The sequence below is a fragment of the Dendrobium catenatum genome, unplaced genomic scaffold (genome assembly GCF_001605985.2).
Source record: "Dendrobium catenatum unplaced genomic scaffold, ASM160598v2 fragScaff_scaffold_1021, whole genome shotgun sequence".
NCBI lineage: Eukaryota > Viridiplantae > Streptophyta > Magnoliopsida > Asparagales > Orchidaceae > Dendrobium > Dendrobium catenatum.
The window spans coordinates 2,279,877-2,295,599 of NW_021319483.1; the positions used below are offsets into that span (position 1 = coordinate 2,279,877).

The following is a 15,723-nucleotide window of genomic DNA, read 5'->3' on the forward strand; positions in this document are numbered from 1 at the left end:
TGTGCATATATTCCATGTACGTAGAATTTTCTACATAACCTTTATAATTTAAAAAATAAGCTAATAATAGCAAAAGTTAATAAATTTCTATGATTATATTTTTAAATTGATAGGTTGTGATCATAAATTAGTAATCATATGCTACTTTTAAATAATAGGTCCTTATTGGTTTACAAATATTTAGGCTTGGTTTGGAACAACTTTTTTATTTTTTTAAATTTTGGTCATCCGTTTTAGTTCTTCTAAAATTATCTTGTCCATTTATTGTATTATAACTAATTAATAAATCTATACTACTATTATAAAAGCGTTTGATTTTCTTATCAAATAAAATTCTAGCCTTTCATTTTAACTATTCAAATTGAATCATAGCCTTTGATTTATTATATTTTAATGATTAATTAGTAATTTTTAAAATAATTAACATGTAATTAGTTTTCATTTAAACAAATAAATGAATAAATTCTTTAAATTCCCTAATGCCTCTTAGCCTTCCTTTACATTTATTAAGTACTCATTTGTATTCCTCTATTTATATCAAGGATGTGAATTAATTTTTTTTGTAATATTTATTTAAAAATATTAAACAAAATAATATTTTTTATTAAATTTTAATTTTGATTTTTAAAGTTTTTTAATTTTTATTCATATGTATTTATTGCACTTGTAAATAAATATTAATAATTATAGTTAGCTGTGATATACTTAATAATTTTTTCATTTAAACAATAAAAATATAACTAAAATTATCATAACAAATTTTTATTAATGAGATAAAATAAGAACAGAACTGCAATCGTAAGATAGATAACATACTCTGCCATTGTCAGTAACATGATAAACTAGTAACAAAAAATTGTTAACACAAATCAGTAGAAAAGCATAACCAAAAGAGGCTATAACCTGCTCATGCAATCTGCAATTTACTTTGTTAAATATGAAGCATAAATAATAGTAATAATAATGATAAACAGAATCAATTGTGATCTTCCAATTTCGCCATGTATTGTTTTATCATGTATTGAATTTACTAAATATCCATTTTGATCAGCACAGATCATATGGTAAATGATAAATTAACCAGTACAGTCCTCTTTAACCATGAATTACACTTGTTACTTAACGGTATAATCTAACAGGTATTGCTGAGTCAGGGAATTTGAAAATTTGTCCTATATTTTACAACGTATATCCCTTGTATATACCTTGCTTATCATCGTTCTCTGGCTTCTGATACTTTTCAAGATTGCTGTAAACTAAGCTGCATATCTGGTCCTTTCTCTCCATGCTCTGAAAACTCAAGAGGCAGTGGAATCTTTAGCTCAGAACAAACTAGCTGAATTATCTTTCTTGTGACACCACCAAGTGACATCTTGTTGACAGTCACTGCAATTGCAAAATTATGCTCCACGTCGCAAAAACCGGTAGAGCCGCCGATACCCGAGTGTCCAAAGGTTTTCGTATCATGGGAATCGGTCTCGGTCGACTTGAACGTCCTGAAACCAAGCCCAAATTTACCTTCTGCGAAGACCAAGTTCGAGAAATCGCCAGATCCCATGAATGCATCATGAATGTTTGGGTTGTTGAACATGCACTGTTTTGTGTCCTCTTCCACCATGTTGCTAACAAGGTTGTAGTTTATGCTATCATCATTGTGGCTGAAGATACTACAACCCATGCTGGGTGTTCTGATATTGCAACTTCTGCTCTTTTTCTTCGCCTTCGCAGATGGGAATTTTGGAATGTGGAGGAGATCGCCGAGGGGCGGTTTGGAGAGGGAAGAGTGAGATGGAATATTTCCGCCGGTAGCAAGAGCAGCATAGTAGCGCGCCAAAGCACGAGCAGAGCAATGTCCATTGGCAGCTGGGATGATTGCGCGGCGCACATTGAGAGTGTTGAAGAAGAAAGGTATAGTGGTTACAATCTCTAGGATATTGCCCTGCTGAAGGCTGCCTGGAATTTCGGATCTGGACTGGATAGCAGAAAACTTTTCCAACTCATCTGTATCAAGTGATAGTGTCGCGAGGCGAGACTCCACACCTTGCAAGTTTATTTTTATTCTTATCAATCAACATAAGATAAATTCATGCCATTTTATCTAAGTAGCAGGCCTTACAGTTAATATAAAACGAAAATGGCATAGGTTGAAAATAAGAGAACTCAAGCATCAACCCTCTGGGAAATTTTTTTTGAATGTAACTTCAAACAAGAGCAAATCAAGGCAAGAACAAGATGGAATATTGAGGAGGACATTGTAAAGACGCTTAGATAAAGTATAGCGGTACATTTTTTTATTTAATTTCAAACAAATTAAAAATCACTATAATGGCCAAGTCTCTTGTACAAAATATAAATAACCTTGACAAGAAAGCCAGTATGACCATAGAAAGTTGGCGAAACAAACTGAATGGAAAGGTAAACACTCGGCTTCTGACTTGCGAGACTTCTTTTTGCCCAATTTGACCTTATTGAATATATTATATTAGCAAAGTTTAATGTAGGGTAAAAACGTAGTCCTTGGTAAATGAATTATTGTCATCGGGAACTATGTTAACGAATTATAATAATATATCAATCATCTAAACTATAGGGACTTGCACCTATAGGAAACCAAAACTCACATTATAAAATCCTCGTAAAATGAGGGAAAAGTATCTGGGTAGTGTTTTATCTAAAAATTCAATCTGTCTTCTGAAAATTTAAACCGGGATATAAACTCATTAAAACTCTCCTCACCGAAAAAAAGAAAGAGCAGAAGAGGACAGGGCTCAAATTTTCAGGGCCCATATAAATGAGTGTGGTTGTTGTGAATGGCATATCCTAAAGATCTACATTGCCTTTTGACATTTTTTGGCACACAGTAATCTAACACTATATGTGAAAAAGTTCTCCACTTTCACTAACTAATTGCACTCTATAATCAGTCAAAGCTAATGAACTCGATGCTTCATAGCTAAAGTTCTAATTGACAAAATGAAAAGCCAACACAACATACGAAAAACTGGGACATCATAATTTACCTCACACGATTCAAGGAACAAACAAACAAACCAAGGATAGTGTAGCCAGGCTTTAGCGGCTCCCCTGCCTAATTTGGGGAGGAATGCGACCATTCAAAATACTTTTATATTGACACTCAAATATCATATTCCAGGTATGGAGTCAGAGACTGAAATCTCGTGTCTCCATGAATTATACCAACTAGAGCCATCCAATCAAAACCTTAATGTTTCAAATAGATATGAATGCCTCTACGTGCTCAACTATAGATGTTCCCCATGGTACTAATAACACAAACAGAATTATTAAATTTTTATCGACCAATTCATTGTTAACCAGAAAATAGTCAAGGACTCTTCCCATTTCTATGACATTCATCAAAATGAGGGAGAGTCACCTAAAGATGAAACTAAATACTGATATAACACCTTGGTGTTGACCAATAACATAAAAAGATGAAACTAAATACTGATACAAATTAACCTTGTCGACTAGAGCAATATCAATGATCAATAAACACAGCTAGAGCTAATATCATTATAAAAATTCAAAACATTAAATTCCAATGGCCAAAGTTGTTGAAATATGTGAATGGTGCAGATTAAACCCTTTTGTCACTTTCATCACCCTTGACATCATTTACAAAAAAATATTCACTTGAAAGAAGAAATCAATCGCCTGATACTTCAGGGACACTTAGCTAACATTTACATAATTTAGAATCCAAACCTTAGAATAAGGAAGTTTGACACTCTCAGATAACATGTCAACCTTAAAAGTAAGAAGTCGACATGTCGAAGACATTATTGAAGGGCCATTAACACCTATTATCTTCCTCGTTCAAGAAGAGATATCAATAAGAAATCATATTAAATTTATTAACTCAAATCTTGATGGATAGGGTGAGAGATTTCTCCATAACAACAACAACATCAAGCCTTTATCCCACTATGTGGGGTCGGCTACCTGAATCCTTTTTATCCATTTTGCCATGTTAAAAGTTAAATTCTCATTTAAATCTAATAAAGAAAGGTCCTTTCTAATATTTTCTAGCCAAGTCTTTTTAGGTCTACCTCTCCCCTTCTTAACACAAGTCAAATCTAATACATCTACTTTCCTAACCGGGTCATGGGAAGACCACCGTTTTATATGACCAAACCATCTACGACGAATCTCTCTAATCTTATCTTCCACGGGAGCTACTCCAACCTTCTCACGTATATGTTCATTTTGTATCCTGTCTCTAAGAGTAAAGCCACTCATCCACCTAAGCATCCTCATCCCTATAACACTTAACTTAATATTATGCTTCTCTTTTAATGGCCAACATTATGCACCATAAAGTATTGCAGGTTTAACCACCATCTTATAGAATTTTCCCTTAAGTTTGAGGGGGATTTCTCCATAAACATAACAAAAATATTGATTTATATAAGAAGATTTAGCAGACATGCTTTTCTTTTCTACTCTTATAAATTTTACCCCCACAAAAAAGAGCTTTATCCATACCCTCATAAAGCGTATGGCTTTGGGAATCAATCTATTAATGCTTAAGACATGATCACCTTCCTAGTGATGCGATGCAAGTCATCTCTACGATTAACATATATGATCTAATTCATGCTGGTAAACACATTCAGTCTAGAATGCTATATTTGGAAGTCCAATTCTATCCAATTTCATAATAATAGTATAAATTTCATACCTAGAGATCAACTCCCCACTTCAGCTGGCATAGGGGAAGTCAAAGGCAATCAATCGTTGGCTTTCTTTTGTTATCATCAACAAATATAAAAGTAGGACACTATTCCCATAACAATCTAGAAAACGAATGTCTTTTGTTGATTCCTTCAAAGCTCGTCTCTAAGAGGTGAATGGATAAAGCTCAAAAGCCTATAATGAATTACAAGATCTTTCGCTTAGAGATCACAACCTTTGTTAAAGAAGAATGCCCGACACCCCCAATTCACTTTGCAAAGAAGTAATGAACTGAAGAGTTTACCACTCTTACTCATTTCCATTCAAATATCTTTTTGATTATCCAACCATCACATATATTGGCCAATCCTCATTCATTAAAACTCATCTCTCTATATTCTGAAGAAATATTTTAATCCTATAATACTATTAAAATGATATGACATTTTCTCAAATGCTTTTTTTACATTTTTAAGAGAAAATTAAAGGAATAAATAATAAAATAATAGAATTAAAGGAGAAGATACCAAAATATCTTTGAAGAAATGATACTTTCTTAATAAAATAGATTCAAATTTATTTGAACCTAAATTCCAATAAAAATTTTGTAACAAACTTTTGAATCTCTAATCAACTAAGAAGATAAATAAAGATTAGTATCTATTATTCATATAAACCACCTCCTTGAATTTGAAGTTATCTTACTTTTCACCAAACAAATGATAATTTTAAGCTGGCATGATATATACGGTTGCTTGCTCACCTGGTGGGATACCTATGTATAACTCGCCTTCAATGTTGAGAGGGTGCACTATAGCTTCTTCCAATACTTCTTGAATTTTTTTCCCAGATGCATGCTGTTTGGATAGAAGAGTACAGTCATTACAATATATTAGTGAAAAAAAAGGTACAAACATAACTTGAAAGAGATAGAAGCATATTTCCATGAATACATCAAGAAGTGAACTTAACAAGGACAACCTTTCATTACCAATGTCATTATTAGCCTTACCTAGCCTGGGTTCAGGTTTATGAATTCACATTCTCCATTCATTTCTACTCTTCTATGACTTGAATTGTTAAGTCTAGTTTATACAAAGAAATAAGGACAAAAAATGATCCCTGAATATTTAAAAGTCTCATTTTAGCCCTTTGACTTTTTAAATAAGTATCTAAATGATTCATACAAGGACTAATTTGATCCCAATTTAAATAGTCAAAGAGATCAAATAAGTATTTTTTTTACGTCGGTGACTATTTTAGGGATCAAATCTATCATTTTCTCTTTAAACAAATCTTTCAATTATTCAAGTTACTTTAGGTCGACCCCTACTCCTTCATTATCCTTCTAGATTAGATAATTATCAAACTGGAGACCTGAAAGGTCATATGATACTAATGGAAACAACTTTAAGGTGATAGAAAATGATCCAAATATTGCTCAAGCTATAAATATTAGCATGGCACTAAGATACTACAAATTTCCTGTACTATGTTAAGTGTGCCATTACAGAGAAAAAATAGCACACACCTCAATGATACCACCACAAAGCCAACCGAAAGATAAGTAGTGATATAGTTGCTGAGTACCAATTTCTGTCTCGGGGCTGCACTTAGCAATATAGTCTAACGATTGATCCCAGTCACAAAGCAACAAAGGATTGTTCTGCATGGCATCAGCCATAGCATTGTGCAAACCAGATGTATGATTGAGGACATGGTGAACCTAATCAAGGAAAAAAAAAAGGTTACTGAATATTTTAACAAACACAAATCTTTCCGTTTTGGAAGTAAGGTTTCGTTTGGGATGACTTTCTTGCTGCTTCTTACTGCTTTAAGAAGAAACAAAAAAGCCGTCCCAAACGAAGCCTAAGCCATCAAAACAATTAACAGAAAACTGGTAAAATTTATGCCTTCATAAGATCTTTTCCATTGGTGCCAAACTCTGGCCATATATTGGCAATGGTTTCTTCAAGTTTGAGTTTCCTGCAAGATAATTTAAACCAAGGTTAAGTTCCCTTCACGGAAAACCTTAATCTTGACAAGTATGGCATTCAGCTAAAATTGAACAAGTTGCTTTTTCACATTAGAATTCTATTTTAGAAGAATTTTTTTGTGATATAAACAAGCTGAAAATCTTCCAGTGCCGCATCGGCAGGCAATCGGAAAAAGTAATTACCATATTATCTCAGCCAGATAAAATGTTTATGAAGTAAAGAACTGCTGCTTGGAATATTATGCTTCGAACCATAATATATCTTAGGAAAATTTACATACATACCATTTTATACCATCCTATTTATATATTTAACACCCAAAATTTTAATATTACATATATCTATATTATACCATCTTATATTATTTTAATATCAAATATACCACTCAAAATGAACTATAGATGGTATGTATGTAATATTAAAGGTTTAGGTGTTAAATATGTAAATAGAGTAGTATAGGGTGGTATGTATGTAAATTTCCTATAATAGATGGCAGACATTGAAGCATTTTAACATTCCATCCAGTAAAATATAACGTTTTCATACCCCTTGTCAACAAGCCAGTGCACCATCCCTGCTGTAATTCCTTTTGTTACAGAAAAAACTGGAAATAGACTATCAGGTAGAACAGGACGAGGATCATATCTCCCTAGCACACCAGCAGCAGTATCTATTATGACTTTTCCATCTTTGTAGGCACATACCTAAGATAACCAAATAATTATAATCTTGTTAAAAAACAAAAATCTGAAATGAGAATATGATGATTTGAGCTCATAAGATATTCTTTGATTGAAATTAAAAGACTGATTTAAGATTAATATTACCTGAACCATAATTCATGCAACGATAAAATTCAAAATCCATCAAAAGTTACTCCAAAACCTAAACCAATAAAGGTTCCCAGATTTATCTACCTCAACGGAACATTGTTCTAGAAAGCTAATATCCGGCCTCACAAAGTTAGGCTTTAGACCACCAACTAGATGTAGCCTACTTTGAAAAAGTAGGCTACATGATTTCTACATCACATACCATGTCTAAGGCTTCGTTTGGGACGACTTTTTTATTGCTTCTTAAAGCGGCTTTCTAGTAAAAAAAATTAAAATTTTTGTACTAGAAAGCCGCTTTAAGAAGCAGGAAGAAAGCTGTCCCAAACGAAGCCTAAAAGATAGCTATACAAACCAGTAACTGCAGAAAATAAAAATCTTGATGCAAAAAGTGTGTATGCATGTGTGCAAGCATGGATTTATTTATGCAGACAATCAATGTGCTTGCAATGCATGCTGCACATGAAGCCTAATTGCCTGGCTTGGAAAATTCAAACCTCCATTTCCTGGTTTTGTTACATATGGCCCATGAAGCCTACAAAATTATATTGCTCCCTTCATCTTTTACCTCATGCAAAGAACTAAGAGGTAGAAGGAAGAGGAAGAAGGCAGGGGTGGGGTGAGAGAGAGAGAAAGAGAAGAAGAGAGCCCTAAGGGAAAGAGAAATAACAAAGAACTATGCATATTTGTGTGTTAGAGAGAGAGAGAGAGAGAGAGGGGGGGGACAATGGCAAACCCGCCATCCAACACTACCCAGAAGAGTTTGTCGAGGTGGTGATTTTAAATTGAATGAAAAAACATAAGAGAGAGTAGTAACACAGAGGGAGGAAAGGAGGGAGAAAGCTGGGAGTAGAAATGATTCTGAATAGCTAAGAATGGTGACTTAATCCTTGAGAATTACAGGGATAAGGTTGTGCATAAAGTCATAAAAAGGGAAAAAAAGAAAAAAAAAACTTAGATGTTGGGAGTATTTGGTTCCAACTATCAAAAGTTTATTGAGATATTTTATTCAGAGAAGCATAATTAGAATTGATAACAAAAACGATATTGTATCCAAATAAATAAATAAGTGAAAGCGTTACCTGTAACCCAAGTATTTTATCCCCCATCTGAACTAAGAGCTGCCTTAACTTCTCCTCTACACTGGAGTGTACTGGTGTATCGCAAATCCACTCCATGTTCATCTTTGGGGAATTTTTCAATTTCCTGGAATTTACGATCAAGTTAGAAAAGAACAAAAATGAAGAATATGAAATTTGTTTCAAGAATTGACAGAACAAGCCTATAATACCACAAAATCCAAATAATAAAAAACGACCAGGAAAGTTATAATCCTACCCAAGTAAAGCTTCCTCTGCAAATGGCTTCATGATGTCCAGATAGGCAATTCTAACATTCATAGTAGATGAAAGCCCTGGCGAAATACAGGTTGAGATAATATGTATATTTTCTTTGCTTAAAAGGTAATGATACTCTTGATCATCAGGCAATTCATAGGATTTACCAACCTCGAAGAAGATTTAGAACCCTCATAAATATAATTGCGTCACCAGGGAATGCATCAACCTGTAATATAGGTTCGTGCATGTCATCAACTGTATTGATAGACTTCATTCTAAGTTTTCAATATTGGTGCATTGCAATATACTTCACTTACAGGATTAAAGCGTTTAGCTTCCTTTTGATCCAGATTCATTTTCTCTTGAATGACCTTCATGTTCTTTTCTCTTTGGCCGTTCAAAGACTTCACATTTTCCTTAGGAGTGAAAATAAATAACATTATCGTCAATTTTATGAAGGCAACAACAAAGAAATTTTATTAGAAAACGAAGAAAAATGTTTCAATCCAAGAATAAGACCATGAAGCATACTTACAAGTGCTTCACTTGCAAGTGTGGATCTACGAAAAAATAGGGTGGAAACCTCCATAGCTTGATCTGGCATGTCAAGCCGCAGCTTAAGTCCCATCTCAGCAAAGGAAGACAATAAAGCCACATGGTTTCCCTAACATTTTTCATAGAAAACTAGTCAACATAATATTGTAGAAAAAATTGTAGCTAACACCTTCCAAAAAAAAAATCTAATTTAGAAAACTGCACTAATTGCTTTCTTTAACAGTTCGATCTATATAAGAGCCTAGCTAACCAATTTGTTTAGCCTGGTTCACTCTTTGAACATATGCCGTAAATTCAAGGTTCCTGATCTTCATTTTAGATACACTACTAATTCTTGATATGATCTTATTGTAAATGAAAACTCATTCGTCGCACTACAACAGCCTATAATACACACATTACTTTTTTAATATGCACCAAATCAATTCTCACAATACTCAATGATAAACCATCTCAAAATCAAGAGAAAATGATCAAAATGATCTCTTAATTCTTTGGGAGGGATTGAAATGGTCCCTAACTATTTTGAGGAACCAATTTGATCCCTCGACCCTTTAAAATAGAACCATTTTGGTCCTAACATCCAAACTAATGGATGTTGGACTTGATGGTGTTAAAAATAGGAGTATTTTAGTAATTTTTTAATTAAACTATTTATTAGATATAATTTTCAAGTAATTATAGTTTTGCAAAAAAAAATTATTAATCGTTTCTTTAATAAGAAAAATTAGTAATATTTTTTGTTATAACTTTAAATTTTTTAGTAATATATTAATTATCTAAATTAACTAGCTTAATTATCTAATTTTAGGGATATTAACTAGCTTAATTATTTAAATACTATTATAAATATTAATATTTGAATATTTATCTAATTATTATTTGAATATTAATTATCTAATTAATTATTTAATTATTATTTACATTGTTAATTATATAATTAGTTAGTCATTTCAATTTCTAAACTTTAAAATAATTATATTAACTATTTATTATATATTAGTTCTTTTAGTAATAATAGATCTAGTGAGAGGATTGTCACTTTAGGTGATGTAGTAAACATTTTTTATATATTGAGTATATTATTCAGAATGATAGTGAAATAGATGGATATATTATTAATAGAATTCAAGTTGGATAGTTGAAATGGATTAATGCATTGTGTTTGTTGTGTGATAGAAAAGTCTACTTCAAATTTAAGGGGAAATTCTATAATATAGTGGTTAGACCTGCAGTACTTTATTGTGTAGAATATTGGTCATTAAAAGATAAGCATAATATTAAGTTAAGTGTTGCAAAGATGAGAATGCTCTCCCGGGACTAGACCGAGGGGTATCCGGGGCGGAGTTTATTCCAAAATTAAGATTCGAGGTGCAGAGGGAAGGACCCGTGGGTGGTCGGGCGGTTGCTCCCAGAAATGGCGTCGGCTAGCAGAAGTGTGTGGCGCGGAAACTGAACCAGTATGGCCTGTAGGAGGGCCTAGAGTCATGTGAATGGGCCCGACTTGCTGTGAACGGGCTCCTCTAAATCAAGCACTAGGTGTATGCATTCCTCATTTAGTGATGTTCCGGGCAAACAGCTCATTACGAAGATTCATCTCGGGCAACCCGGTTGAAACATATACAATATATGCGCGGGGGTGTACGAGTTCTCCCCTTTGCAGGCGAATCAGGAAGTCATTCGATGTACTGCAACATGGTTTGTTGCCTTTGGAGTCAGCCTATGTCCACCTATCCAATAGTGGGTGAAAGTACCGACGAGGCAAATACTTCTGCTGAGTTCCCATTTCAATGGACGACCAATCAGTAATGGGGTAATCGATTCCTAGCTTCCCTAAAGGCTCTCAGTTGGCCCAAAAACTGACTCCCCTACCCGTGAGCTTCATCTCCACAAAACTGACCTTTACCTAAACTCGGAGATGTTATACCACTAAAGGGGAAACTGTCATACCTTTGACCTAGTCTAGGAAGAGCTAGGGATCGGAGTGTGCCCATCAAGTAGAGCGTCAACTTTAATATTTTTTCCAATGAGTGTATATCGGATCATGACGTGGGTCATGTCCATGGTAAGGAGGCTCGATGATATGTTCACGATATTGCCTCTTATCCGGGTAAGTGTTCATCCCCATACATAGAAGGTGGGTTCTAGATGGGGTTGTAGGATAGGAGGGGCTCTCTAGCTCGCTCAGTGTGTCAAATCGCTCAGTGGTATTTCTACGAAGTTCAGCTTAGAGTTGGCGTTGATTTTCTTTGAGTTATGTGGGCTTAATATTGTTCATTTGGCCTACCAACAAGTTCTAAAGTACCTTCCTAGTCTGTTCCCGGATCCAGTGGATTTACTACGAGACACCTAAAGTGGACTAAGAGATGTAAAAGGATAGCAAGTTATATGATTAGAAACATACTTATTACCTTGTAAAAAAATGACTTGAGAAAAGTAAGGACAACAAACCTAACAAATTCTAAATGACACAAATGCAATGGTGAATGGATAAAATGTTTGAAAAGAAAATTTTACCAAGTGATACTAACATATGCAAAAAGAGCATTAACCATGCTCTGATACTAGGATTGATGTAAACTATGATACTTGCAATAAATTTAAGTAAGAGCTTGCACAAACTCTAATTTATTAGATTAATAACAAAATAGACTCTATTTAGCAAATAAAACGAAGAATCAAACGTAAGAGCGCGTCACGTCGTTTAGGCAAGTTGCACATCAAGAGATTGCATTCATCAAACATATTTTAGGAGAATAACATAATGCAAACGTATTAGCTGTTCAACGAAAATATCTTAGTTTAACAATAAGAATTAGAAAACAAAGAAGCTTCATTCAAATTCCTACGTTTACAAGCCTTTAGCAGAATCAGGTGAATTACAGCCTTCATGACTACAATCAAATCACAAGAGAGGGTTAGACTTAAGAAATACGAGAAAAGGAAAAAGTAGAAAACCTCCGTCAGGATCGACGACAATCCTCCCACTTGACGATCTTCGAAGTTGTTCTTCAATAGCTTCCACCAAGGTGTCCAAGAAAATGCGCTCTATGTATTTCAACGTATGGTCGATTCTTCAGGTTGATGTTCCGAAGAAGGTTGAATGGAGAATGTTGCATGAAGCCATGCTTCATCCGAGGCAAGTTTGTAGTCGGGGATGTCGAGATGGCCATGATGGCTGTGTACATGGTAGTTACGATGGCGTTTCAAGGTCTTAGGTGTTTTGAGAGAAGAGGGATTCTCACAAGAAGTAAGAGCTAAGTTGGAGGAGGGGTCGGCCGAAAGAAGGAGATCCACTAGGGGGTTAGGAGTAGGGTTGATGGGGAGATTTCACTTCAAAAAATTTTGAAATAAAGTTCAGATTTTGAAATTAAAGAGATGAAAATGGGAAGGAAAATTTAATTCCTAAAAATCAGGGAGGGGAATTAATGAGAGAGAGAGAGGGAGGAGAGAGAAAGGAGTGGGGGGTGTTCTAGTTAAGGGCAGCTGGCGCATGTGTGAGAGAGGGAGGGCTTAGGGAATTAAATATGGAGGCACTAATCAAGGGGAGTTGTAAATTAAGCAAGAGATCCAGTCAATTTCAATAGAATTTGATTTGAAATGGTTATATTGGAAACTTTTCTTAAATAGAATAGTAGAATTAGGAGAGAAGAATTTGAATTTCAAATTTAATTAATTTGAATTCCAAATTGATCCAATTTAATGATATAACTAATAGGAAGACTCAAAAGCATGAGAAAGTGGGAAGTGGGCCGTTTAGTTAGGAAGGCTAGGCCGCGGTTAGGCAGGCTAGTGCCGGCGGATAAGGGAGATGGGGAAAATTAAGGAGGCTTAATGCTTCCTTATTTGGGGATTAGATTAGATGCACCAAAGAACGAAAACTAATTAATTCATCCCAAATTAATTTAAATTCTGATGAGGAGGATTAAAAAACTTTTCTAAAAATAGATTTTATAAGTCAGGAAAGAATTGAATTTTAAATTTTTGGAAAAATGTGAATTAAAGGCCAACAATATATGGCAATCCAAAATAGGAAGTAACCAAGATGGCTAGGGCTTAGGCCGATGGTTTGAATGGTGGGATAGAGGGGCGCGGTAGGTGGAAAGAGAGGTGGTGTGTCCAGTGATGCTAGGAGGAAGAGAGAAAGAGATAGAAATAGAACACGAAACCCGACTCGTCTAGGTTGGTGGGTATGTGTGCAAGCTTCCTTCTCAAGACTCGGATTTCACTCTAAACTCTTCAAGCTCTCATGAGAAGTTCAACAAGACTAAACAAGTTTTATTAATCATCATTAACTTGCAAAGAGAAAACATAGGGGCTAATAAATTAGCCTCGTACCATAAGACTCAAAATAGAAAAAAGACAATTGCCCTTCAGGCTTATATACGTACATCCCTTAATAAAAGCCGGCTACAATTGAGAAAGAGAACAAATAAAACAAATACAATACGACATCATAAATAAAAATTACATAAACAATCAAAAAACCACAATGACTCAATTCTTCGGCGCAACGTAGATTCGGCCTGCACACCTTGATAAACCCTTTAATCTGCATGTCCCATAGGTAACGCTTTTGATTTCAATTATTGATCTTAATTTTTGTTTTCTTGCAAATCATTCTAGTATTGTTGAGGAAATTACTGGGCATTTTTTAATTTTGGGTGTCTGTATGTGTTTGTTGGTTTAGTGTGTGGAATTTTTTTTTTTTAAAAATGTTAGTGTTGGTTGGTGTTGTTGGATTGTAGTTTATAAGAGAGTTAAATGTTGTTAGTTTAATTGAGGTACTTGTGTTTTTGGGTTTGTGGTTTATTTGTGTGTTGGTGTGTTTTTGGTATGTGTGGTGGTAGGGTGGTTATTTGTTGGATGTTGTGGTTAAGGTTGTAGTAATAGTGGTGGTTTTGTTGTGGTGGTTATTAATGTGCCAGTCAGCTCACGTGAAGGTAGAGCGGTAATTGCGTTCGTCTCTTTCGAAGAGGATTTGGTTGCTGGATTTTGAGCTCATCCTCGTAGAGGGTTCGAAGAATGATTGAGTTCGTTTCGACATATTACTGATTATTATTATATTATTATTATTATATTTGTGTATTCGAATCATTACTTCTCGCGAACATCCTTCAGCTATCCGAATTTGCCATTATTTTTTATAATGGAGGACCCGGAAATGCGTCTATTGTTAAAGTTGAGGGATCAAATGAACCTTCAAAAGTAGTGGGACAATTTTGTCCCCTCCCAAAGAGTTAAGGAACCATTTTGTCGCTTTTCTCTCAAAATAAAATAAAAACGTTATGAAAACCTTTCATTTTGCTGCTAATACTTATTCCCTTTTAGTCTTAACATGCATATCACCTTCATATGGTTTTCTAGCAACAAAGGCAAAAAGCTGGAAGACATTCTATTACTCTTTCCTATTACAGCTGTGTTATGTTTCATTAGTTCGATCTTTTGTAAATTATTGCCAATCTCACACTTCTCCTTCTTCTTAAACATTAATACCAAAAATATTCTTAGTCTTAGTTAGAATTCTTAAGTCGTTTTTAAAATTTCATGAAATATTTGTTCACCAAATCACTATTAGTATTCCCCAGTAAGGTATTCAAATGATTAATAAGGATTCTCATATAAACCTAAAGCTTTACTTTCCACGTCAATCTTCTTTTAGAGCTAACTCTGTTAGGCTCGGTGATCACATCCATTAATCTGCTAGTAATTGTTGTGTACAACGTAATAAATCCACTTCCGCCAAAGCTCATAATTATCATTGCTTATCAGTTTAATCTTATTTGACTTGATATTTTGTATCTTTATTGGGATTACATCAAGTATCACCTAAGTCCATATCATTTTTCTTAGTCATGGATGTTCTCACTAGACATTTGCAAGAGGATGTACCTTGGTGTATGATTTTTCTGATGATATTCTCTTGTTGATAAGACTAGAGAGGGGAATTGAAGGATAAACTTGAATTATGGAGGTCAACTTTAGAGTCTAAAGGTTTTTTGCGTTGAGTAGATCTAAAACTGAATATATAGAGTTAATTTTGGTAGCAATAGACCTAGTGAGGGGATTGTTACTTTGGGCGATCAAGTCATCGATAAGAGTATACGTTTTAGATATCTTGGATCTATTGTTCAAAGTGATGGTGAAATTGATGGGGATATTATCAGCAGAATTCAAGTTGGATGGTTGATAAGTGCATCGGGCTTATTGTGCAATATAAAAGTTCCCCTCAAACTTAAGGGAAAATTCTATAAGAATGGTGGTGAGACCTTGCACGATGCTTATTTGGTGCCAAATGTTCGG

The 15,723-nt window shown here is 34.4% G+C and overlaps 1 protein-coding gene across 2 annotated transcripts in view; it reads right to left on the bottom strand.

The window, feature by feature from the left end:
- Positions 1–756: 756 nt before the first annotated feature.
- Positions 757–15,723, bottom strand: part of LOC110106301 — a 22,209-nt gene continuing 7,242 nt past the window's right edge. Inside the window, exons 10-20 of one of the 2 annotated variants that reach the window (XR_002304219.2) lie at positions 9,401–9,529; positions 9,183–9,281; positions 9,034–9,091; positions 8,864–8,939; positions 8,608–8,731; positions 7,242–7,399; positions 6,612–6,684; positions 6,230–6,424; positions 5,462–5,555; positions 1,082–2,040; positions 757–842 (exon numbers count right to left, since the gene is read on the bottom strand). Coding sequence is in view for 1 of the 2 variants with exons in the window: in XM_020836158.2 (XP_020691817.1) it covers positions 1,241–2,040; positions 5,462–5,555; positions 6,230–6,424; positions 6,612–6,684; positions 7,242–7,399; positions 8,608–8,731; positions 8,864–8,939; positions 9,034–9,091; positions 9,183–9,281; positions 9,401–9,529 (1,806 nt within the window). In the remaining variant the exon portion in view is untranslated. Of the gene's footprint in view, positions 843–980; positions 2,041–5,461; positions 5,556–6,229; positions 6,425–6,611; positions 6,685–7,241; positions 7,400–8,607; positions 8,732–8,863; positions 8,940–9,033; positions 9,092–9,182; positions 9,282–9,400; positions 9,530–15,723 lie in introns of those variants that run through there. The other variant, XM_020836158.2, reaches the window with a different exon arrangement.